The sequence below is a fragment of the Siniperca chuatsi genome, linkage group LG10, assembly GCF_020085105.1.
Source record: "Siniperca chuatsi isolate FFG_IHB_CAS linkage group LG10, ASM2008510v1, whole genome shotgun sequence".
Taxonomy (NCBI): Eukaryota; Metazoa; Chordata; class Actinopteri; order Centrarchiformes; family Sinipercidae; genus Siniperca; species Siniperca chuatsi.
The window spans coordinates 24,116,765-24,143,804 of record NC_058051.1 but is presented as its reverse complement, the minus strand read 5'-3'; the positions used below and the strand labels follow the sequence as shown (position 1 = coordinate 24,143,804).

At 44.0% G+C, this 27,040-nt stretch overlaps 1 protein-coding gene across 10 annotated transcripts in view; it reads right to left on the bottom strand.

Moving 5' to 3' along the window:
• The window catches only part of camta1a (calmodulin binding transcription activator 1a), a 276,033-nt gene that overhangs the window by 103,750 nt on the left and 145,243 nt on the right, over positions 1–27,040 (bottom strand). For all 10 annotated transcript variants that reach the window (XM_044211305.1, XM_044211307.1, XM_044211299.1 and 7 more), the window contains one exon: positions 13,843–13,978. In XM_044211305.1, the coding sequence (XP_044067240.1) occupies positions 13,843–13,978 (136 nt within the window). The remainder of the gene's footprint in view (positions 1–13,842; positions 13,979–27,040) is intronic.

Sequence of the window (27,040 nt, the reverse complement as noted above, 5' to 3'; positions counted from 1 at the left end):
GTGTTAGATTGTTAAAGCCCCCGGATATGGTAATCTGTGGGCTGCTCTGACCTTGGGAGAGTGTGTTTGCAGGGTGTCAGACCCCCTAATTCATCAGAGACAGGCCATTAGCTAGCTATCCAGCCACACAAACACACAATGGAACAGGAAGGAAAGTTCTCAGGGAAACAGCAGCAGCCCCCGTTCCTGAGATATCATTAGTTACTGCCTTTCAAAACTGCTGAATTGGGACACTTACCTGACTTGCCCCATTTTTTGCACCACAAGAGCCAAGATGTTGATGAATGGTTGTAAGAAACTGTCACTACCAGAAAATGGAGAGAATAGGGTTAAGGACATATCCTAGCCAAACTCTTCAATATTACGGACTAATGTAGGAACACAGATGATAGCAAAACTGCAGTTTTCACATTTACTTTGGTAAATGAATAGCATACTAAATTAAAACCACAGAATCTGCAGTATCTAAGCAAAGTTACATTTTGAGTCTCTCTTTCAAAGGATTAGTGAATGAAGGACAGGATATGTAAATTGAGCATTTTCCAACTATTTCAAAGATGGTGAAGGGTTGCCACGTGAGGTCGTTGGTTGTGAACAGCCTCATATATCTAGATGCCAAGTGAGATGGAATAGTAATTACTCCTGTGCATCTCTGTGCAGAGACATAGCCTCTATCTTGTAAGTGGCAATGATTGACAGCCTCAATAAGAGACTCGAGCCACACCCCCTGCCCTCCGCCTACATGCCCCTGTGACGACTGGTCAAACCCATCGTCTGGTGCCCCCCAGGCGGGGCATGGGTGACACCCCCCTCTGATAATCCTGCCCATCACATCCATCATGCCACCCTGCTCACCCCATGAGAGGGCACAACCGAGGGAATCTAATCAGGCAGTCTAATTGAGGAGCAGGGCTAGCCAATACCCGGGCTGGGAGGATGGCTCTGCCTGGGCAGGCTCAGGGGACGTCAATAACACTCAGCGGGTGTCGATTCATCAGACCTCCTTAATGTCATTAGCCCTGAGAGGCTCGCTTCACCCCTCTCTCCTTCCTCGCTCCCCCTTCCATCTATCCATCTCATTCTCTCATGCCTCAAACTTTCTCTCACTCACTTTCTGTTGCCTCTTCTCTTCCCTGTCTCTAAATCTATCCATCTCCCACTCTCATTACCCTCTCCCTCACTAATCTTTCCACAGGCAATAATATGTTCACCTTGCATAACAAGTTCAGGACTTGCCTAGAGAATGTTATATCTGTGTGTCTGTGTTTAGAAAATTAGCATGTGTACACTCTGACCGCCTCCTTTTCAGACTCCACCACCCAAATCTTTTCAGTCCTCCTCCTACCTTCTTTTCCAATCTCCAGCCCTCCCCTTCCGTCCCAATATGTTCTTCCTCATGCTCTCCAACAACATGTGGCGCATATTCCAGCTGTTTATTAAACAATGCCAGAGCTTCCTAGGAGCAGGTGATGCAGTCAATTACTCCACAATTACCTGGGTAATTATGCAAAGGAGAGAGAGAAGAGGAGTAGCAGAGGGATGAAGAGGACCTTGGCAGAGGTGGATCAGCTGCGTTGGCAGTGGTTGGGGCCCAGAATGGCAAGCGATTGAGACTTTGAAGTGACAGTGCCAGAAAGAGTGCACCTATAAAGGACGATGTGCCCCCTCACCTGCCAAAAACATACACTCACACACACATAAACAACCACAAACACAGCTTCGAACACTCAGCTTCTGCCCCAGTACACTGACATCCTGATGCCTGTGTGTATGTGGCTTTTCTGAGTGCTCAAGCCTGCTGTTTTTGTTTTGGACAATAACTCTACAGTGTTTCTGTGTTTTTCACTAGGCGGTTTGCCTCTACTCCTGTGACAATTAGGTGTCTTATGCCTGAGAGGCAACAAAGAAAGGAGGGGAGGAGACAGGAGAAGATAGGAGAACATTGTAGAGGGTGGTAAGGACAGAAGTGAAGAAAACAATAGTATAGGGAGAAAAGGTGGAATAAGAGCAGACAAGGAAATCTATGGGGAATAGCATGTAGTCCACTGAATCTTAACTAATACTGATTTAAAGTGCAGCAGCTTGTTTCCTTGTTTTTGCTTTCAACATAATTTTTAGTGTATATTAAAAACAGGTATATTTGGTAACATGCACATTTCCTTTCTCTCAAACCCTGCTCACTGCCACTAACAACCAGTGCTGCTCTGCAATCATCCATGTGGACTGTTTTACACATTGACAACGTCGCTCATGTCAAACGGCCTGACAAGTATGTCTTGGGGTAAATTGAACCACACAGTGGCTATTCTGAAACAAAAAGTGTCAGACGGAAGAAGAGGGCTTGGCGTGTTGCCTGTGATGGGAGCTTTATGCACTCGGATTGAAAATATTTTCACTGGCAGGGTGAATAGTAAATTGCTTAGTGTCAGCTCATCACTTAAGGAGGATTGTTGGTAGGTATAATACTTCCCAGCACATGGCTTCTCCAAATAGTCTGAAGCCAGCCAACCCCTCTTAACTCTCTCCAAGCATCCTGACGTGATGCTGTGGCCGGAGTCCTGTTTGTGGACACTAAGCTTTCAGTTATGACTCTCCAAACTCGTCACTTTGGCTCATATTTGTCTCTGTGCTGCAGATTAATATAAATCCCCCATCAAGAGGGAGGTTGACTGACCAGCCAAAGTAAACATGACCACATTTTACTGAGGCACAGTTGAAGAGAAAGTATGGCAGAAAATAACTGGTTTTACAGCAGATGAGATGGTGAGCATTCTGTGATCCTGAGAAAAAGCACAACCCTTTTCCTGATATTGAATTGTTTAAAAAAGCAAACACATTTGTCCTTGGCAGAGTTATGTTCTTTTTGTTGTCCGTTTGTCCACCTGTCTGTCTGTGTCTAGCAAAGGGGCAGAATTAGACGGTCACATGACCATTCTGTTAGTGAAGATGAGGGAATTACCTCTCAGCTCCGTATCTCAAATCTGTGGGATTAAGCTCCATTAAACATGGAGCGCCGCCGAGCTTTATCTCGGGATTTCACTCTGAGACAGAGCAGAGCACACGAGGAGGAGGGAGGGAGAAATAGCGATGAAACGTCCTTCACCTTTATCGACCAAATTATATAAAAAAGGAGGGATGAGAAAAATTGCTTGCCTGTTCCACAGTACAATGGTGGAGAGGAGAGCTTGGCCATTTTACACTCGTGTGTGTAGCATGCTTAAACATCCAGACAGCCACTCCAACACTGGCCACTAACTCTGTAGCTGCTTCTGGCACACACACATATTCTGTAAAAACAGGCCTTTCCTCTAGGCACACTGGTCACTTAATAAGAAATGACCACTGCTGCACCTTTGCACTCCCCCTGCACTAGACAACAACACACACTTTTTACATGTGCACAATCAATCAAGCTCTGTGGCTTCATGAGTAAAGCGTGATGAATTAATCGTTTAGTGCTTTCCTTTCAACTGATAAAACTGCACACTCAAAACTTGACTATAATATTTTGAAATGCACTCTAAGAGTGTCTCATTAGATTAAGTATAGGTCAATGCTTTGCTGAAGTGAAATGAGCACTAGAGTATCCTTACTCCGTGTGGCTTAGTGGTAGAGCGGGTCGTCCACCAATCGGAAGTTCCCGGATTCCTCCAGCTGCATGTCAAATGTCCTAGGGCAAGACACTGAACCCCAAATTGCTCCCGAGGGCTGTGCCTTCGTTGTGTGAGTGTGTGTGAATGATTAGTTAGTTTCCTAGCATCTGTCATCAGTGAATGTGTTATGTAGTGTGTGAAGCGCTTTGAGTGGGTGGAAGACTAGAAAGGTGTTATAAAAGTACAGTCAGAATAGCCTGTACATGACTTCATTTGAATAATCAATAAGTCATACTTACACATTAGCACATTGTCTGTATGTTTCAGTTTTCACCAAGAAAATTAACCAGCACTTCCCTCAATACATTAACTGTACAGCCTGAGAAAGAAAAAAAAAAGTAAGCATGCTGGGAGTCAGGGTGGTCCAGTGATGAACACCTCCTGTGTCCTCCCTTCATCCTCTTTCTCTCTCTCCCGCTCTTCTCCCTCCTCTGGGCTATTATTGATCTGATCTCCTCCTCTCTCAACTGGAGCCATGATTCATGTTGTTCCGACTGGCCCTCACTCACCACACACAGACACAGCTCAGTCATGCCCTCCCCTATCTATCTGTCCATCTGTCTCTGCCTGCTCTCCCTCTCCTTGCCCTCAGGCAAGTCAACCTGCTGTCCACATACGGTCACTATGGCCGGGTTTTCTCCTGTGTGTGATTATTATTATTACTATCATTATATTTCATTATTATTGTTATTAGTCCTTTCTATGAATCCTGTTTTTCCATTAGGGGTGTTTCTTTAAATCTTTCAAATCTAGGATTTTATAATTTGTATCAACATTCAAAGTTGACTGTCTTGATGTTCTTGCTTTCTATCAGCTTTACATGTAATGCATGATGAAAATCGCTGAAGAACTGTATACAGGAATACATTTAGCTGAATGTGTAATTGCAGTTTTAAATCATATTTCAAAGTTTGCATGAAGCTTTACGTGGCTGCCTTGGATAATACTGGTTAGGTTAAAAGGCATTTCTTGTCCTACTAGAGAATGAAATTGTTTGTGTGCGTGCTATTTTTATAATATATAATGTTTCCCTGTTTATTCAGGCTTCGTCTCTCAAAGTGTTCCAGTCCATTCCAATGCAGAATGTTTATTTTGTGAAGAAAAAAAAGAAAGCTAGAGACAGAGAGATAGAGGAGAGAGAGAGATGTGTATAGGCCTTGCAGCAGCAGGAGCACATAAAAGCCCAGCTTCAGCCAAGGCCCCTGCTCCAATGTGTAGAAATTAATTGAGTGAAAAAAATCTGCTGTTTAAGGTTGAAGTGGGTTATGGGAGGCAGTGTAACAATTGTTTTCTGTTTGCCAGGGGCTATATATCGTTCATTCCGGCTTTCTCTCTCCTCTCCACTCAACACTCGCCTCTGCCTCCTCCCTCCCTCCCCACCCTCCCTCCCTTACCATCCATCCACCTTCTAAGCCTCTCTTGCTCCCTCCTCTCCTTTTCATCAGTCTTTTATTTTCCACAGTCTACAGTCTTTTTGATTCATTTTTATCTCTCCCATTTTCATCTATGACATAGGAGATTTTTTTGGTATCATTAAACGTAATTTCTAGCAACACCATGCTCCATTAATGAAATTAGGTTTTACTATATCTGCTTATGTGTGCTTTCTGTGTGGAAATTCAGTTCAGTGAAACTAAACAAATGTACACAGATGCAATAATTTGTGTGTGTGAGTATGCGTGCATGTCAGTGCATCTGTCTACATGCATGCATCATTATTTAGTGACAGTGACATTAACAGGGGACCCGTGTCGACACACAATGCAGAACAAGCTTAGCACCCCCTTGGGCTTAAACAAATGACTCATTCTCTCTCTACATTTAAATGTGCAATAGAAATCCACAAAAGTCTGTAGCTGCCTTTCATTTCAGCACTATCAACAAGAAGTACATATAAAAGCAACGACAACGTCAAAAAACTAAACAGGAACAGCGTGGAAAATCAACAGAAATTGAAGAAAAAACAAGGGACGCATGAGGTGCACAGGACACAGAAGCGAAGATCTATTCAGATTACTGTGAAAATAACAAGGGTAATACTGATGTATCAGCCAGGAATGGAATAAGAGAGATGTAGAATGCAATATAAATACAAGAAGAGATGATGGGAAGAGGAGAAAGAGAAGGCAGGAAGACACAAAGTTATGACTAACAAAACTTATAAGACAAGACCATTAATGAGGGGCATTAGTATTTCCCCTGTTGCCCAAAGCAGAAGGGTTAAACCTGTTTCCTGTGTTAAACTCCTCTTTAGCACCCTTTCATGTAAAATATCAAACCTTTCAATATCACTCTAAGGAAAGCACAGTTGCTCACCCTGTAAAATTCTATACAAACACTTAACGATTCTCTTTGAACTTTGCAGCTCCACTCATTATACCTCCTTTGAAGAGTGAATGTTGGAGCAATGCTACATTTTGATTTTGCAGTTATTAAATGTAACACAGCAGCAAATTACATCTAAACCTCTGTGTTGCTGGTTAATAATACATAGACCATGTGCAGTAGCCAGCAGAATAAATAACCAAGCAAAAAGAAAGATAAAGGTAGCCGATGAGCGAGATGCTTGAGTATAACAAATTAATCTCACTGCAAACGTCAATACACAAATATTTTTGCAGATGAGGCACAAAAGCTCCCGTGGAGTTGTGGGGCCAGCTGTACTGGCTTTTTGAGCAAAGAGGAGATAATGTCACTGGATGATTCCTCCTCAAAGCCCTTGGCCCTCTGTGTATAGTAGTATCCTAAACACCGGTGTTGCGCTCCATATCTGAAAGATATTACAAGAACCAAGTGTTCCAGAACCAGCAGGGAAAAGAAATGGTTTTGCCAAGGCCTTACAGCATCCGAAGAAAACTGCTGCTCTTGACATAGGGGTCTGCCTTAACTACAGAAATGGCCTCATATTAACAGAGACCATTGGAGTAAGCTGCTTTTTCAAAGGGAAGAAGCAGATGGAGGTAAGAACGAGAGAGAGAGAGAACGAGAGAGGAAAGGGAACAAGACAAAGACAGATAGGGAGAAAGGGAAACTCGCAGATTCAGTAAAAGGCATATCCTGAAGAGATATCCAAGGCATTATAAGCAATCTATATAAAGGTTTTTACAGGTTTTCAAGAATAAAAAAACACTCTTCGATTCTACTCAATACTCAGACCTCAGCTGACCCTTTGGTCCTGGCCTGTAGATAGAAATGCTGCAGAAATGTGTGAATCAGCCAAAAGCTGTAGATCATTAAACTGAGATTTGGCAAAGAATTTGCCCCCTGACATAAGGGAGGTGAGAGTAGGACGATGCTGAAACTACTTGCTTTCCTTTGAACTCCGACCTTTAAATTCAAGTGAATCAACTGAATCCAGCAATGATTTGAGGTCTAGGCCAGAGTGGGCCTTTCAGTACATAACACTGCACACTGTATCGCTTGGTGGTGTTTTCTGAGCAGTATGAATCTCTGAAGAGTATTCTGGCCTGGATCTGAAAAACGGTAGTAGGCAGAAGCCTTGGTAAAAGTTGCTCATTAACATAAAACCCAGGCCCTATGTTGACCAGGGATCTGTGTTTTGCTCACAAGACCAAACAAAAGGAGAATTCACACACTAAGAGCAAACCACAGAGTCATGCAAAACCTGCCAGCTGCCTGAAGTGCTCGGTTTTCGTCACCCTTCACCCTTTCTAAAAACCTCTTGCCCCTAATTTGCATATCTGGTGTTGGTTCTGCTCTACTACTCCCATGGGGGTTACATATATCAAACGCTGGCAAACTCACTTGATTTGATGCACCAACAGTATTAATAAGGATAATGAGTGACATGCAAAGCACAGTGAGCATCCCCAAAGAATGAAAACAGTCATATGGCTTCAAGTCATCTCCACTCCCTCATTTTACTGTGCTTAATTCTTCTGAATTAGTTTTTACCACAGGAGCAATGAAGGTGTGTGTAGCCGCTGGACAGTTCTCCCTTTTTCACTGGAACCCAGGAGGGAGGTGGGGAGCTGCGGTGGGGAGCCTCGATAAAGCCAGTCATTTTCTTTTTCTTAAATTTCTTTTTCTTTAATTGATAGTGCAGTCGAAGATAGACAGGAAAGGGGGAGAGAGTGTGAGGGGATGACATGCAGCAAAGGGCCAGGTCGCTGCGGTAAGGACTCAGCCTTGGCACATGGGTGTTCTACCAGGTGAGCTACTGGGTCACCCCAAAGCCAGTCTTTAAATGGAAGTCAAAGTCCTCAAGATTTGCAATAAATTTAAATATTTCTCAGGTCGTTTTCTTGGGGACATTTCTTACTTCCCCTCCACAATAAAGAAGGGGACCCCTGTGGAGATGCCTCAGCATGACAACAATTACGGAAGCTGTCAATAATGCACAGCTTTTTGACAGGCTGGTTATACATTCGCTCCCTACAGCAACCTTTCCAAATTTAGCCCCTCATATCCAGCTGCTGGCCTGAAATGGTGATAGCGGGGTCAGCATGAAAGGCAGACTGAGAGCTTAACTGCTGCTGAGTGATTCGGCAATTGTAAGAAGTAGGAGAGGAAAACTAATTACTGTGGTCTTAAAGGAAAACCATGGGTAAAGTGGACGCTCTCAATGCTGGGGATAAGGCGTTCATGTGGGAAGGCTTTGGTTCAGTCACTAATAACAACATAACAACCCCAATTAAGCCATTATGCTGGAGAGAGGATCATTGGTTTAATCTACTATGGTGGATAAAAAAATGTTTAAAAATCACACAATAACTAATATGGATATCCGGCTCCATCACCTACCACCCGTACATGGCAACATCTAAAGCGAAATGCTGCAATTTCTAATAAAGTCCTTAGTAATATTTTTATTTGTGTCCACTGTGATTTGTTCATTAATATACCATGAAGCTTTTTCTATTCTATCTCCCCAAGTTTATGTTTACCTTATATTTGCATAGTAAAATGAGAGTAAATGAGAAGACCTGTAATAACTAAGCCATATACTTCCTGTACCTATGCAGCCAATCATTGACAATTACTCTACTGTCTGTGAGCGAAGAAGGTTAGGATTAGTGTTATGGTAACTTTCACACACAGATTGGTCTTAACTCCTCCACAATCAGGTAAGAGCAAGCTGTGAGCTCCAAGGCAAGGAAAAAAATTGTGAATAACAAAGCAGGCTCCAGGAGAAGAGAGAAGACAATGGAAACGGTAATCGATTTACTGTCTTTACAGAGCAGGCAGCTGACTGTTGTCTAAAAGACAGCCTATAAGTTTGAATAAAAATGAAAAATACAAAACTTTTTTTGCTTTGGGCATTGCCTGTATCAGTAATCTTATCTTAATTTCACAGTTGACTTGGAGCAGGGGCAGAAGGGAAAGCATGCACAGTGTCACCTCCTCTCAGAAACAGGGGTTTGTGTAGTGCCCTCTCACATCTGGCCTCACAATCTGGTGATATCAGCCACTGCATCTGTAAATCAGTGCCAACACTGCTACTGAAAACACATACAGCCACCCAAAGCAACTCTATTTCACAGACATGCAGCTAGTTTAATTATAACTTACCAATGCAACCCACCCAGGTGGCCATAAAATTGTGGAATGTTATTTTTTTATACCATGTTTTAACTATCAGACAAAAGGTACAAGTACAAAGCTGTGCCTCAAGAATAATTTAAATTCAGGTATAAATGTGCTTGGATGGACAAAAAACCTAAATGTTTGATTTGCTGCAAAAGGAAGGGCTAGACTATTAGTAAAAAGAGGAGTTCAATGTTGAAGGTCATGTGATATTGAAAGCCAATGCAGTGTAGCATCCAGTGCGCATCCACTAGCATCCACTCCATTACAACATTAGCTACTAATGTTTTGACATTTGTCTTCATTATTATCAATGAACAGAGGCGATTGAGCCACCAGCATGCTCCATTACCTTCCTTCATTGCACAGTTGCACAGTTGAAATCACACATTAGGGTGGATCCAACATGAAATGACAAGTTACGGGAGCTAAGGACGCACCAGCTGATTATTTAGGTGGTGGAGGGTGAGAGGGTTGGGTGAAAGGATGGTGGGGTGGAGCTTAGGCATGAATGGGAGTTAGGGAATTGATAGAGAACTGTACTGGCATTAAAGTCTGGGGAGCGTGGGGGCGCAGAGCAGCACAGCACACCTTAAGAAGAGAAGCTCATTTCAATCGGTATAATTAGCCTGTGGTAATGAAATAAGTCAGAGGCACTGCCACCTTCACTTAAGAGAAAATCGATCTGTGTTTGAGGGAGTTTATTAAAGCTTAGGAATAATGGGGAGAAAGGATAGAAGGGGTGGAGGAGTGGAGGAGATGAGGGGTTGAGCCGACATTAACAGCTAAACAGATAAGAGGGGGTAGAAGCTTGACAAGAAGCAGAACGGAGATCAGTTGGAGTTTGTCAAAGCAGATGTGTTTAAGGTCTCTGCTATTTCACAGCGAGAAGCCAGGGGATGCTAGAGCTATGCACACTATGAGACCTACAGCCTGAATTAAGATGACATCACTCTGTGGGAGAATAAAGCCAATCAAAACCTGGTGTAACCGAGGATCCTGACTGATAGACAGCCACTGGACATCCTAAGAGTGGTTGCAAGGACTCCCTTGGAAGTTTGGTCATTGCCAGGAGCTGGTGAACAACTTGAGCTTGGTAAGAGCAGGGTGTGGTGAGATAATCACTGATGGACATCTCTCCTCAGGTGCCCCAAATGCATGCTGGTTGCTGGGGGTGCTGCTTGCTCATTTATCCAGCCGTCTGGCCAGCTCACCTGGAGTGATGGGGGAGACGTCAGGAAAGCAGGCTGCTATTTCACGGCCTGTTAAGCGCTAATGCTGCAACATGCCCTGTGCTCCAATTTTAGGGAACAGGGAGCATTACCGCCCAACTCAAGGTTCTGTCTATCTGGAATGTGGACTTGGAGGGTAGTGGGGGGAGGAGAGAAGGTGCAGTATGGAGAAAGAGAGGTGGGAGTAGAGCAGGACAATGAAAAATCTAGTGAAAGAATTAAAATACTGAGAGATGAAAGACAGAGAGAAAGAGGGTGGAAGAGAGAAAGAGACACAAAAAGAGTAAAAGAGAGAGGGAGGGAGAAAGAGAGTAGAGCCTTGGTTTACATGGGCTGCTGAGCCAGCACTGCGGAGCAGACAGGACAGCAGCAGCACACACTGACATCTACTCCTGCCACGCTAGGCTGCCTCTCGCAGGCCCCAGAAGGCCCCTCGCCCCCGGACTCACAGCCTCTCCCTCGCCGGAGCCACTGAACATCACTAGCCTGAACTACCCCCAACACTTGTCCTCTCTGTGCACTAAACCTGGCCCATGTAATAACCACAGAGCCTCTATTAAGCACTGGATGGCTGGGGAATCAGAGCAGCTACAGCACAGCATGAGTGATGTAAAGACTCTCCTGTAAAACAAGTGAGGTTATGCTCAAGTTATGTCAACTCTTTGTGTTCTGCCTTGTGAAAGTATGATATGAATTATATATTTAAATGGATCTTTCTTTTCTCCTTCTAAATAGAGTAGTAAGCAGAAATAGATAACTCTTTTTCCTCTCCTGAGGTCTACTTTCACTGTACAGAAGGCAAAGGTCAAGTCATTTGTGCTTACAGTAAACATGACGTGTATGATGGGTCAACCAGCCTATGATGGGATCATAGGTTACTGCAGTGATGGATCACCTCTATCTGTCAGTCTTGAGGGATGTGGTGTTTAAATGGACATGACTCAGTCTTCCAAGGCTGCAAGATGTGAATGTGAACACAAAAACAACCAAACACAGTCACAGCGTAACTCAGCACTGACAATGCATGCGCTGTATTTTTGTGTACAGTATGTGAAATAGCAATTATGGTCCAATTTCTATAAGCTCCCATGTGGTTTTGCAGCCCTGAGTCAGTTTCTCCTTGTGTTCTCTCTCTCGACTAAGCTCACCTTGACACCTTGCACTGACTCTCCTGCTCACACAGCAATTAGCTCTGGTAAATTAGACTGGTTAGAACATATGGGAGCTCACAGAGCAAAATCACAGGATGGAGAGTAACACTTTGTTCCAAGTTACTGCTGACAGCTCAGTGAACAGCCATCAGCCTTTATGTGTGTGACTCATGATGATTTCGCTTTAGCACACCCTTTATCTTATGTTGCTGCATACTGTACACTGCACACTACAGGTTTAGTGATTGGATAACCGCATCTCAGCCTCTGAGATACAGTAGCTGTGATGTGCCAGTTGAGAGAGTGGCTCTAAAGAAAAACGGCTACTTTTCTGGAGCATTGACCAGCATTGATGCTGGAAAATAGGACAGTGGCATACAGTAGGGTATTCTGTTGGGGCGCAGTGCTTCTGTGTGTGCTGAAGTGGGCCTCGATGATATAGCAGACAGCAAAAGTAAGGTAGATGTGGGGACATTTTCAACTGACATCTGTTGCCACTTTATAGTAAATGTTCTGCTTAAGATATATGTTTATTCATATTGTTTATGCATGCTTTAGGACTGGTTTGGGGGAACTGCTGGCTCATAATAACTGTACAAGCCATGTTTACCAGAGACGAGCCAGCTAATACTCCTACCATATCATAGCCCAATGCCCCAGGCTTCTTCTTAGAGGGACACTTTGAGGACAGAACTAAGAGGTCATGACGCCATCTTTCCTTATTACTGGAGGCAGGAAATACACAAATGTGCATTGGGAGTGGAACCTGTGTAAAGCTGAGCTGATCAAAGGGCCACCAACACAGCTTAGTGTGATGGCCTAAAAGACCTGTCAGTAAAAGGTAAACTCACCCCCAAAACACAAGTGAAATTGGCAACTATGACCATACTCTGGTTGAAACAAGAAACATATACTTTGTATTAGTTTGAGGTTTTCCTATCAACTGAGGTTGGAACTACATCTTAATGCACTTCTGTATTGCTGTTATTACAGAACTCGGCAAATGCCACTTGAGTCCAATGGACTCAATGAATATGCCAGTGGAAAACGATTTGAGTAAGAAATCCTAGTCTTGCCCTTTATGTAAGAAACCAGACCACAAAGGTCAGAATCACTTCCCAATCCCTGTCTGTCCAGGTTTACGTGTATTCTGCAGTGGATGGACAAAATCTGAGCCTACACACTAAACATTACTGTGCGTAATCTCCATTCACATGTTAATATAACCGTATCAATGCAAGTTGGCTGACTAAACCTTCTGTAAAGTCAGGACTGTAAGAAACTGGAAAAATATTTAACAGTCCAAAAGGATGCATGTGCGTAGTCCCAACATGTTATCAGACCACTGCAGAACCAGAGATGACACTGAGCCGGCTAGGCGAAGGAAGAGGCCATTTTCTTGGAGTGACAAATATCTGAAGGAGTACAAACAGCGAGCAGAGCTCCTGTTGGGAGAATGCCTGAGCTTTGTCTTTGTCACACTGTGTGACACAGACTCACAGCACCACTCCCTGAGGTGTGTGGTTATGTGTACATGTGCTTGAATTGTGTGCATGTGTTTGTGTGTGTACATGTGCGTACACACGAATGGGAGACCAAAATCTCCCACCCTCACATCTCTACCTCTGCTCTATCTCAATTCTTGTGCTTGTGGCATCTGTGCTTGTGGCTAAACATGTGAAAGAGACCGGAAACCAAAACTTCAGCACTATTAAAGGCAAAGGAAGTGAAGGACTCTGGGATTGAGACTGGCCTGGTTGCATTTATGGTACTGCTGATAAATCAGCCAGGGTGCCAACACTGCATTGCCACCTCAGGTGGAGCAAGATTGAGCCTGGGTGAGCCAAGGACAGATACAACTGGGCCTTTTATGGCACGGGGAGTGACTTGGAGTGAGGTGAGGGAACGCTAGCTCCACAGTACTGCTTTGAGCCAGCAAGATTAATGTAGGCTCTCTGGAGCAAAGGCAACATCCAGAGCCTTAATAAGGTACAAACAATCGGTTCCACTCCACTGGCTTCCCAGGGAAAACTATTGTTGTGCTGCATTGTTTCTTGGTAAGGCTCCTTGGAGACACGGGCCGACTGCAGCATGTGACTGTCTCCATTACAGCCAGGGGAGAGCTAACTGTAGACCTGTGTTTGTCTGTGTCACAGTGAAGGTTGGCTCTCGCCAGCCCCATACCCACCCCCAACCCGCCTCTTTCCCAGTTCACTCCCTCTGAATCCAAACTGATTTACAAGATGTAAGCGCACTCACCTCAACTCCCTGTACTTTCAACTTCATGTGATCCTCCCGTGTGGTCTTCCCGTCTTTCCTCTTCTTCCAGCAGTAGCCATCTTTTCTGTACTTCACCTTCTTCCTATTGTACAATATCATCGACCCATTCTGCGGTCTGGATCCGTGGAGACAGGACAGAGAGAGGGAGAGCAAAAGAGAGAAAGATGAGATGAGAAGAATTTTTAGGCAAAGCTACAGCATAGCTCGGGGACTCATTTTAGAGATGTACAAAGAGGCCCGACACAAGTCTGCACCAGGCAGAAAATGCACCAGTGACTTAGATGACGAGACTTCTTTATGGTGTTTTTCAGCATTGGTATGCACACTTTGACAATGAACAAAGCACCCTTCAGCATACATTTCTCCCAATGAGAAGTGTGTGTGTGCTGCAAGCAGCTAAAGTGACACTCCTCACGGAGTAAATTACATGAAGGCCAGTGTGTAAGGCAAGCAGCATGGGGGTGGGGGGTTCCTTCCTTATCTCTCATTCATCCAACTTAAATGAGTTGTGGTGTTGGAAGTCCCTAGGGGGAAGAGAAGATCCTCCCTCACACTCCATTCATAATTCATTCTCCCTCCACCAGACCACAGCCTGTAGGCTCATAATGATATAATGTAACTATTTGATGATAATCTGCCTTTCCACTTCGATTTGTAATAGAGGCATTTGGCACTCAGTGTTAAACATTAACAGAAAGTGTAGCATAAAACATTTATGACTTACTCAACAATTAGTGAGCAGTTGAAAATAGTTTTGTGTGTGTATTTGTCTGTATTGTGGAGTGGTTATGTATCATCAGTATGAATCAATACATATGCCACACTGTACATCAGTTTCCCACGCACTTTTGCACTCCTCCAACACACACAGACAGACATACACACACACACACACACACACACACACTACACACAGCTGCTATGATTTGGAGCTCTCCCAAATGAGAACAGGTTTGCCTCAGTGTTTGGGGCCTCACAGTGAATGAGTGGGAACGCCGCCTGCCCAAGCTGCTGAGGAGGCAGTGCAACTGTTGAGGGGGCTTAACCATCCAGTCAGCTGGTGAGCCTTGTTAGCCTTGTGCACAAAAGACACAAACTAGAAACACAAATAAGTAGAAAAACTCTCATCAAAGCAAAGAACAAAAGCTGAGTTGATTTGTGTCTTCTGTAACAATATTCAAAATAAGAAAACCCAACGGTTGTTTTGCATTGTTTTGTTGTTTATTGTAAAAAAAAAAAAATTCACAAGGTTTATTTATAACGTTGCATGCATCATTTTGCAGGGCTGCCTTTGGGGGCCAGGGCGCGTGTTTATCTTGGTATCACTCATCAATCATTTTCCCGGCCGGATCTCAGGGGCCAGTGAAGAGGGAGGAGAAGGGGGAGGTGGGGTCCCTGCAGTCCCCCCTCTGTGGCCCCTGACAGCACCTTCTAATGAGAGACGCCACTCACACACTGACGTGCTCACTCCTTGCTGATCTCCCTTCTCCCCTTTCCTCCTCCCTTCCTCTCTCTACAGCCTTCTCTTCTTGCCGTCAGTCAACTCAAGCTGTGCACCAGGGAATGTCTTTGTCTCCTCCCTCGCTCCAACTCCTCTTCTGCTTTCTCTCTCCCTGTTGTTTCATCTGTCTCAGTATCCCTTACCTCCACTCTCCCACACCTCCCTCTCTCCTGTTGTCTTCTCCTCACTCACTGCCCTCTCTTGTTTAGTACTCAGCATACTTTGCAGAAAACAACTATTAAACAGACATTTTTATTGGTCAGTTTGAAAAGTGGAACTGCTCAATGGTTGTATGGGATATACAAGAAGTATAAATTGTGTTCTAGTTAACAGCATCTGTAATGTCACCCATCGTGGAGGCGTGATCATAAATGGCACTCATGAATGAAGAACTTTGCAGATTGATTCAATCTCAACATGTACTTCTACACATTTGCATCCCAAATGTCACTTGAAGGACACTCATTTGACATGCCTACATCAGCACTTGGTATCAATCAAACACCGGAATGGCCCTCTCTAACAGTGTGATCTTATTTGTTTCAATATCATTCTGGGTTTTGTCCTTCAAAAGATACAAGGAGTGTGTGCTTCTTAAAATGTAGCTCTGCTTGAGACAAAAAGATGGGTGCGGATGAGATAAGGCAGAAAATCAAATGACACAGGGCTATCTGATCTCCTCCAGAGCACTGGAAATTGGGGTGAGGCTTCAGTGTCAGAGGCTCCACGCCGTATTTATCGGCTCTGCGCAAAAACTTATTCGCTCAGCTATTTTTGAGGGACTGTTAGGTAGATGCTATTTTCAATTCAAAAGCACTTTGGACCCAGAGGAGAGAGCCTAGGTACCCACTCTGGAGTAGGTCTGAGGCAGAGGCCTGTCTAAAATGCATGCTTTGGCAACATAATGTGTCTCCTCTCCCTCCTGCTGTCTCCCTCTCTCTCTCTCTCCCACTCATCTTCTACCACTGTATACTTAGGCGCTTCAATTAATCTTATCAGAATTATACATATTTATACATGAGGGGGAAAAGCTAACTGCTCTGTTATCAAAGAAGCGTGACAGGAGGCCTTCTGTCTCAGATGCCTAAATGTGGCAGATTAATATGGAAATACGGGCCTCTGACAAAGTGCACACAAGCTCCACAGCCGCCTCTCTCCTCTTTGGAGTTTGCAGTGATAATAAGCTTTACCCTCTGGGTGGTGTTAGGCCTTGTCCAGTCCTTTAGGAATCATTCATTTACCCAGGTAATGGCATTCGCTCAATCAGATTTGTTCATTTGAAAAAGTCAGGGGAGGGTGGGGGGTTTATGAGGTTGGTGACGTGTTCAGCATGGGTAACAAAGCCAAAGCAGGGAAGTCCTGGCCTACAGACAGGCAAAACACCACACAGTCTCAGCTTCACTGTCTAAAGGCCTATAGGCACTAACAGAGAAAGGAGGAAGATGCTAAAACGGACAGGCAGAGAGAAACAAATCTGCGTGAGTGTGAGAGATTCTCCTGTTCCAACAGGGATCAGTGGAGAATCCACAGCTGTGGTGAATCATCCTAAAATCTTAAAATGTGAAAACACAGTGAAGGAACTTTGAAATGTTCTGACTTGAAAAAACATTACATTTATGCAGAACACAAACAGGCTTATTGTGTAAGTGCATACACATTTGTGGCAGCTATTAGCTATACATAGAATAGCAAAACAAAAGAAAACAAAACAAAAGTCACAGTATGTTTTCAATATATTTCATATAATAAATGAAATAAGCTATTACTGTATTACCGGACCAACTGTATCAAGTGTACTCAGGACATGCATACAGCATTTTAACTATTGGCATTCCAGCTTATAATCGTAAGAATTCTGTGTTGCTAGATGTATTCTTGTCAAAAGGGTTACAGAGAATGAAATATTTTGGTCTCGGTGAACCGGTGTAGCAGTAATAGCTGGGCTCTAGCCTCCCTCCCTCCCTCCCTCTGCCCTATTCCCCATGATGCCCTGGGTTTGATTAATACCATACATGCTGTTTTTCTCCCCAGCAAGCTCAACTGGCAATGCAGCTAGGAGGAGAGTAGAGGAGAGGAGAGGAGAGGAGAGGAGAGGAGAGGAGGGCCGGAGAGGCTTTGAAGATCGGAGGGTGAGCTGGTTGGGGCCTCAAGTGGCTCAGGAGGGAGGCGACACCTGCTGTTCTCAATTACCCATCAGAGCCTTCAGCCATCACAGCCTTTACCCCACTGTGTCAACAACCACACTCACACCTACTACTCATCCAAACACATCTACACACACACACACACATACACAAGCCTACATTTGGTGTCACACACACCAACCCTATTAAGTATAAATATGAGGCACAAATATGGCCCTGAGCACTCACACACATGCATCACGCACATGTACACATACACACCAAGTTTCTGGTAACCCTGTTGCTCCATCTAAGGATAACATTAACAGCAAGAAGAGTGACAGAACATCAGTAATACACTGATACTGGTCATTACTGGCTCTGTCAATCACAGGTAAAGCATAGGTCATGTGTTAAAACACGTGTGCATGTGAACACACACACAAATCTGGAGCTATCGACATTGAGCAGAGGTGTTTCCATGTGTAATGTAATTATACTTCAAGCAATGGTGCTCTATTAGATGGCACATCATCTTTGAGCTGGATGTGTGAGCAGAAAAGTGCTGGCGCCGCATTGGGAGCTCCTATCTGGAAGCATCACGTGCAATTGATGACTCGCAGATAAGCCGCTTCCTTCAGCCCTGCCAAAGAATGCATCAGGAAGTGGGGTGTTTGCTAAAACTACTTTAAATGTAAATCTGCCACGGCCTCAGGATTGAGATTCATTGTCTGCGCTGCTCTGAAGCCCTCCAACTCCCCCGCTAGTGTTCGTATGTCGAGACACCGCAGGTCGTGTACCTCTTTGACTGCCAATGAGGCCTCAGCGCCTGGTCACTGTGATGTCCACAGTTCTTGCTACTCTAGTCCTAAGTGGTGTCAGCCCTCAACCATGAATGCTTAATCATATTTGGTAATTAAGGGAGTAAGGGGCATTGTAGAGGGTCAGTCAGCTTGTACAATTTATGCAATATCTTTTAAATCATATTGCATCATCCCTGTTTCTCTGCAACATGTTAATCTTTTTTATCTCTACTCTGGACTGTCTGGTAAATGGTCATGGTCATCTTTAAAAGGTATTAAAGATAACTAAGAGAGAAAACGGTCATGGCAACTGAGTCATAAAGTTAAGTTTGATATCACGTATCTCCAAGGCTATACAGATGGAGGACAATGTTTGTTTACCCAATGTGTTCAACTAAATACAACAGTAATGATGAGCTGGGCCCCTGGAGTTGTAATTCAGGATAGGGAGACAGATCATGTGCCTCCCCTCTTTCTCTCTATCTATACTGCCGGTGACTGCCACAGAACTCAGGCCCCGGCCCACTGCCCTCCAGCACAAAACAGATGTTCCTCCCGCACTTATCTCAATGAAAAAATCACAGACAATTTACAAAGAATATAAATTACGGTTGTAGCTACATATCAATGTCTCTGTCCCTATAAGACCTTGTAGAGAGGATAAGGGTGAATTGGTGTGGGAGGGTGGGTGGATTGTTGGGAGACAACATAAGGCAGATGGAAGCAGTAGGGGAGGAGGGTGGTGTTGCTCTTATCTGGTCCACAGCAGCCCGGCAGAATGAGAGGGAGGCTGGTGACTGGCGGTGATGCTGCGCTGATAGCGCTAAGCCGGTTTCATGCACATTTCAGGGAGGCTGCCATCACTACTCAGACTTAAAGCTCTCAGCTCCTGCCAGTGGATGAGGTTGGGACGTTATTTACAAATAGCCATGTCATACACTAGTTACACTGCTCCATTCTCTGTGTCAACACATACACACATAGCAGTAAGGGCTAATGTGCAGCTTTGATGTACAGCTTAGGTGACACAGAATTTGAATTTCAGCGCTTGTAAGATTTTGGCTGTGAAGACATTTCTTATTCACTTGAAATGCACACTGTTACTGTGTGTGTGTGAGGGCATAATATGTTTAACTGGGTTAAACATATTATATGTTGATGACTTTCAACTGCTTGCTCAAAAGGCTTCCACATCATATTTGTGGTGAATGTTATTTTCAGCCTTTAGTCAGTATGCATATGCTTACTTGGAAATAGCGACTACAGAGATGATGATTCATACCTCACATCCTCTACGCTAATCTTCACAAATCATCCGTGGTGTGTCTCTGCACGTTGTAAATAAAGGTGCTATCAGAATGAAGCTTCTCTATAGCCCAGCTCCTGCTGACAACTACATGCTGTGTGCATAGTGCATGTGTAGACTTAAGTCCTGTAGCACTGCCTTATTATGACAATTGTAAAGAGGATGCCTTTGTACTTTCAATAATGCATGGGCAGCAGGGAATTGCATACAGCCTTTTTTTATGTCATGGGGTAGAGTTGCTGTTTTAGCAGCTTACATTCTTCCATGGTAAGAAAATACTAATGCAATTAAATCTAAGTCGAACTAGACTGCAGCAAGAAAAGGTCAGGTTTTCATTATTAGTAACAACAACCTTGCTTTCTATTAAAACGAGAAGCAGGAGAATTCAGCCACCAAGTTAATTACGTGGCCATGTACTTTCAAGAGCCCAACACAGAGTGGAGGATCAAAGATTTTTATTTCTCTTTACTGTTTTTCTATTAATGCTACATTCAACAAGTACCATGAACCTGTTTCATTGATAGTATTTAAGATAAAAGAATAAAAGTCAGTATGGAAATAAAAAGCAAGCATAGGTCAGAAGATGAAAAGTAAAAGACGGAGGATAAAAACCTAGATTATAATGCTGGACCACAAACTGTAAAACCTTGAAACCTTGAGCCTATCTGTACTGGCAAAGGTTTATATGAATGTTTAAATTATTATTATTATTATTCATCAGTACAAACCAGCATGTATTGTGAAGAAAAGATATTACAATTAAACTCTTTAAAAGTGGGGCACCATCCTAGATGATATGGGGATGACAACAGGACCTTCAAGTACACCGGGCGTGAGGGCAGTTGTCTGTCTCTCCAGAGACCAGGACAGAGACAAGGTGGGGCAAGGACAGGCTCTCCTCCCATCATGCCTCATGCCAGACCGAGCTTATGGATCACCTGGGCATGGCCCGCCTTGTCTCTCCTCCAGTGCAGTCAGTGCCACCACAGTGCCACTGACCTTCCCCTATTGATCCCCCAGTGATGGAGCACAGCTAAGGCCAGGTATTGAACCACTTATGATTAATTCACAAATCCTGCCTTGTCCACAGAAAAGGTAAAACAACAAAGCACAAGCAGTAGGAACAAGTGAAAGGAGAGATGGATAAAGAGCCAGTGAGGTCAAAAAACCTCTACTTTTTAAAGTGAGACAGAGCTACAGAGTTAGAAGTGCTGCTTTACAAGCTGACCAAGCTATAAAGCATATCTTAGAGTCCCTTCTGTCACAAAAAGCATCAGCACAGTGATGGAAGAGAGTGGGGTCGGGTTGAAAAGATAAAAAAAAAGAGTGAGAAAAGGCAGAGACACAGACAGGAAAACAGAGAGAAAGAAAAGAAGAAGCTATTCTTCCTCTCGCTTCTCCTATTCTTGGTCCTATTTTAGTCATGAGGATAGACCAGTGAGGGCGAGAGTTTTAAATTGAGCTGTAACTCTATCTGTGTGCTGGAGCGAATCAGAAAGTCTATCCCACCTTTCACCTGGGAATCACAGCTCTCTCTGTGCCCTGTCTGGTCACCATACCAACCACAGACAGGCATCATGGGATTAATTGGAGCCCAGGGCTCAGCGGCAGCTCAGGCACAGATAGAGAGTGAGGGGTAGAGGGACGGACATCAGCCACAGTCAAGTGATGGTGGCCATGCAGATCAAATCGAATTTCAGGCATTGCTTGCATTGCAGAGCTGATACGGTCTTGAGGTAGCACTAAACATACTGGAGTCCAAGCCACCTCCGCAGTAATGCTTGGATTGGATTCCAGGATGAAGTTCACAGTGTAGCGTTCGTTTTATTCTCTGATCCCTGTGTGTGGTGTGGGGATTTTACACAAACACTGACACGCTGTGATTCGCCTCCGTAAACACAACCTGTGCCAGAATGTTGAGTATACAGAGCATCAACAGAGGGGAGCCTACTGTGTCGTGTATGGTCTTAATATGAGATAGAAGGGAAAATGACTAATGAATATCTTCAGATGAGTATATACAAAGTCAACGTTTCCCAGCAAAGTCAGTGGTCAAACAAAAAACTGAAGTGAATTTTCAACTGAATTGTTTGATTTCTATTTTTAGATGCCTTTTTAACATTTGACGAGGAACTACTGTTGATTAATGAGTATTGTCCACAAGAAAGAAACAACATAAAAATAATTAGAAGCTATTTGCTTGAAAAAAGTGAAAGTGTCATAAAAGCATAAAAGGCTGAGCAGGCTGTGGTGTACTGTAATTCAATGAGAATGTCATGCCAGTATGATGACATTTCTTTTCCGCAACAGCTAAATCAAATGATAATACATACTGGTTACTCCTGTTTAGTTTTTGGCAATTAAATGTAATGTTCACAGGAAATATTTTCATAAATGCAGTGGATGCTCTGCAATCAGTTAATTTATTCAAACTGAGCTTTGACTAGCTTTTGCACTGCTGCAACAGAGCAGTGTGTGGGACAGTCAGTGTGATCCAACTTTCTACAAAACAGATTAGAGCTGCTCAGCTGGCCAAAAGATCAGACTGTGGTTGTATTGGGAAGCTTTCAGCTGTGAATGTGTGCAACTGTGTCAGTGTGGAGCAGGGCATTCATAGAAAAGAGCATTCCGGCTCAGCAAATCTACTGTACCGTGTAAAGTAAAGGGGAAAAAAAGACAAAAGAAAAACATGATGGTTAACCCTGTTTACTTTTTGACAATTAAAAGTAGACCGTGCTGTTTCTGTAGACGCTGTAAATACTCTGTTGACAGTTAATATGTTGACCGCTGACCCTACAACAGCACTGTAAACAGATCTGTTGCAGTTACTTTGGCAATGGATGGAGAGATGCCTATCCAGGCATGGATCCTCATGGAACAGACATGCAAGTGGAGGGTTTGGTTTAAATAGTCTTAAATGTCTGTAAGTCAAAACAAATACAAAACTTAAATGACTTAAAGACTGTGAGGTTTGAAAGATATCATACTGAACTGTTCTGTTTCTTTATGAACCCTGGCATTTTGTTTCTTCTTCTTGTCTACTGCTATTGTTATACTGTAGCCCCTCTGTAAAACAGAGTATGTTTTTTGGCTCATCATGCATGCTGTGACTCCAACTACATTCTCAAATTTGATTATTTCTGACATGTTTTGTTGATATTATTCTGAGTATGAATAATCTGTTTCCAAAAGCAGAATGAAGGCAAATAAAAAATAAATGTATGGGGAGATTGACTGAAAGGACAGATGAGACTGAGAGGGTGTGGGTAGTATATGATGTTATGGGTGAGAGTGTTAGTCAAGTGGTCCCACAGGCCCAGACGCTCTCTCGCACTCAATTTCTCAGGGTATGTTTGTATATGATGACCCTTGACCTTGGCCCCTGGCACATGTCTGAGATCACTCTGCTCCGTCTCCGATGCATCAGCTGGGGCCAGGACCTCACACACATACAAACACACTAGGCATGACTGAGCGAAGCAGACAATAAGTCAACTCTGCTTCTCCTGGTTATACACACCAACAAGATGATAGACTGTGTGTGCCCCAGTATGTTTATCTTCCCCCGTCCAGCTACAGACTCACACAGCCATCTACATGTGCATGTACACACACATCAGAATAACTCATAAAGTAGTCAGCAAGGCACACCTCTAATCATGGCCACCTCTGCCTTTTCATTTTCCAAGTTCAGTGGCCCATTGAGCTCCCACACACTAAATCACATCAACACCCTCTCCTCCATAAATGATCCTCACACACACATTCTCTCTTTCCTTTCTTCCTTTCCTCCTTTTGTTTCTTAAAAACATACTCACGCACACACGCACACATAAATATACAGACAGAGACACACTCAAGCATGGCTGGCATGATAGTAGGCATAGCATAATAAATCCCAAACAGCTTGGGGTGGACTAAACACAGATGCAATGAGCATCTAGCCATGCCTTCCAGAAACGGAAGAGGTGTAACCCTCCTATTCCAAAACCATAAAATGTTTATCCTCAGTCTGGCACAGAGCATGACTTTTACACACTTCCTGCAGCAGCATTTCCATACTACAGCAGCACGCAGGCTTGCCACACCGGCCTAGCTGATTGACTATTTCCCCCATATTTGACACACCAGTGAGTTTGCTCATCAGTCACCTCAGCAAGTAGGCTGTGAGAATTGGGGGGGGCGGGTGAGTCAAGGCAACAGCCACAGCATGGCAAAGAGTTTGCTTCTGGCTCTGTGCCGCATATAGGATCTGGTAAAAGGAGACGAAATTTAATCTGTTTCATTTATCAATGTGGTACGTACATTAGTATACACAACTTTACAACTTATCAGTTGCTCATATTTCTTTCAAATATCATGTTCTGCAGAATTTTCTTTGATCAAATAATGTGTAGGGAGAAAGGGGGCTGAGGGAGATCCACTACTGTCGCCCGGAGACCATGTTGAATGTTTAAAGAATGTTATACAAAATTAAAACATGGCTCTCATCCCTATTTCTGATCCAAGTCTCTAAGTCTGGTCCATGTATTCCCTCGTGTTTGCATGTGACAGCCTTGGATATAGCCAGACCTAATCTCAGCTGGAACCCGTGATATACAGTACACACGGTGTAGGGAAATAATTAAGTACATTATTGAATGTTTTTTCTCTGTGAATTTATATTATGTTTATCTCAGAAAACTGGGTCAGCCCTAATAAAACACAGGGTTGAGAGAGACAGTGGGTTTTATATATTTAGAGGACCCCCCATTCCCCCACACACACACACACACACACACACACACACACACATTCTGTCTGTTGAGCCCCACTGTCCTGCTCGGCAAAATTCTTGGAGGACAATGAGACACTGCTATGGCCAGCGTTGGCATTGTGATGAACTACTTCTGGAAGCAATCATGCGAATTTACATCATCCCTTGACATTTAGTCTTACACTCCACACACTATCAGTGCAGGGTGTCTTGTCTATGTTGGGTTTTTGAGTGAGCCTGTATGCGTTTGTGTGTGCACGTGGAATTAAATATCTTTCCCTGACATTTAGCCTTGCTGTCCACATGGCGCTCTGCATGAAGAGGCAATGTGGGAATGCCAATCTTAAATCCTGCAACATATTGTTTTGTGTGTGTATTTGTGTGTGTGTGTCTATCTATGTGTCTGTTTTTGTGCAACTGTGTCAGAATTGGAATACACAGTTATTAAGGGGGGAGGCCTGCCACTCATGTGTCTCCAGAGGGTGAGGAGACCAGATACCATATAGGAGGGAAGGAGAAGGGAAAAGGCAGACTGAGAGAAGAAACAGAGAGAAGAACAACTAATGAAGGAGAGGAGGGGAGTGGTGAAAGTGTCAAGGCACCCATTGTATTGCTGGGCAAGAGCAGTAAAGACAAGCTAGTGGCCTCTGCAACTTTAAGATTGCCATTAAACTCTCGCCTTACTCGTGTTTATGGTTGGCTTTGTGTGTCAGAGGAGAAGTGGATTGTAAAGCGGGGCTTTGTCTGTCTGCCATCGATTTATTTCCTTCGTTAGGGTGATGACACTGCCTGCTTATGATGTCCTAGCACAGACTGTAATTACAGAGCACTTCTGTCTTTATTGATGTCACTTTGTTAGTTTAATTACGCTATATTGGGTTTTAGAGTCGCGGCAAGAGCAAAGCTATGATGTAGGGCAAAAATCATCAATGGAACATCCTCTTTTGAAGATGTCGGGGGCAGAGAGTTGGGAGATAATTATTTCATAGACAGACATCTAAAATAGACCCTGTGCATCTCAACATCTACAAAGGCAAAAAGAAGGTAATCTGAAATTTAATGACTATTCCGTCTGTGTTATGACCAAAGTCAGAGGGAGGAGGCTGTGAATCTGATGAGGGCCTTAATGGAAATGAAACACCTGGGTTCAACCTTGAGAGCGACTGTTTACGCGCCCAGTCCCCAGGTGCTGGGGTTGACTGAGAGTCACGCAGTATGAGAACCATTGGTGGGTGTGTGTGTGTGTGTGTGTGTGTGTGTGTGTATGTGTGAGCATACAGTGTATATGATGGGATGGGACCCAGGGGGACGCAGTGCTATGTGAAGGTGACCCTTGAGGGGAAGAAGAGGAGGGAGAGGCCACCTGCTTGCTGGCGGTGGCAAAATGAGGGTGACAGCCATCCACCTGTCTGAGAACACTGTCATTCCAGACCCCATCTGCCCACCCCCTTTGGGATATCTCCTCCCCAGGGGACCCTGTGACCCTCGCTGTCGTCCACTTGACCAGGCTTCCTGTCCACCGTCCCTACGGCCAGCTGAAACTGCCACCGCTCACCTCCGACCAGAGGCCATTCTGGGGCACTGTTATACAATACAATACATTGGGGGCTCTGCAGCAGACGTTGGCAGTTTTACTCTGTTTCTCCTTTTCTTGTTTTAAAATGATACAGGCCCCCAGGCCTTATGTGTCAGACTGTGCTATAAGTCTCCTGGCTTGCCTAAGTCATCACAGGTAGCCAACAGGGAAGGCCTTTATTTTCTCCCTTTTTCCTCTTCTCCAATGTTCTCCAAACTGAAAACTCATCATGGTGTTCTGTAGCACAGATAATCGCTGGCCAACAACAGAGCAATTTGGCAACTCAAACAATGGTCACACATAGTGTACTGTCTATTTGTCACTCTCTCTCTCTCTCTCTCTCTCTCTCTCTCTCTGTGCATGCAGCTGCCTGTGTTTCTTGCCATTGTAGAATGCAACACACACAGAATTACATTCTCTCACCAACCAATCCACCCTGTAGAGATCTCTTTATTCAAGGCTGTCTGTCTGAATGCAGCCCATCCCTGTCTCCAATGGCTGCAGACCTGTGGCCTGAACCTAGGGCTGTGTTTACTCTTTCTCTATGGGCTTCAACCACATAACTGAGTGGGGTCTGTGTGGAAAAGACCCACCAGACTTCTGACATGTCTTCTAATCTCCAACAGTCCTCCAGGGCTGACAGGCTGACTGTACTCTACCTCTCTGCAGAGAAGTTTTTGCTCTGCCACAGAAGAGTGGCAAAAGAAACTCACTCAGACTGAGACAGAGACAGAAAGTATGATGGAGAGATGGATGGAAAGAACAAAAAAGAAGGGAATTTGAGAGGTGGAGGGAAAGGGACAGCAGAGAGACAGAGGACACTTAAGATAAAGAGAAACATCAAGGCTTTGCTCTTGCAGAAAGTGTCTTGCAAGAAAAATACTGGCTTGTCACAAAATAGTGTGTCCATAGTAAGGCAAATTTATTAATTTAGCTCGCAATGGTTTGTAATTAAGGCAAGTTGGGGCTTGGAGTAGCATCTAGGAGCTGGATTTTTCTCCTCTCAGGCTATCAGAGCTCTGTGCATGTTTTGCATGATTGCCTGTCGATTCGCAGTGTATTGGTGTTACCCTGGCTGCCTCCCAGGAAAAAGACACAATGATATCTTTATC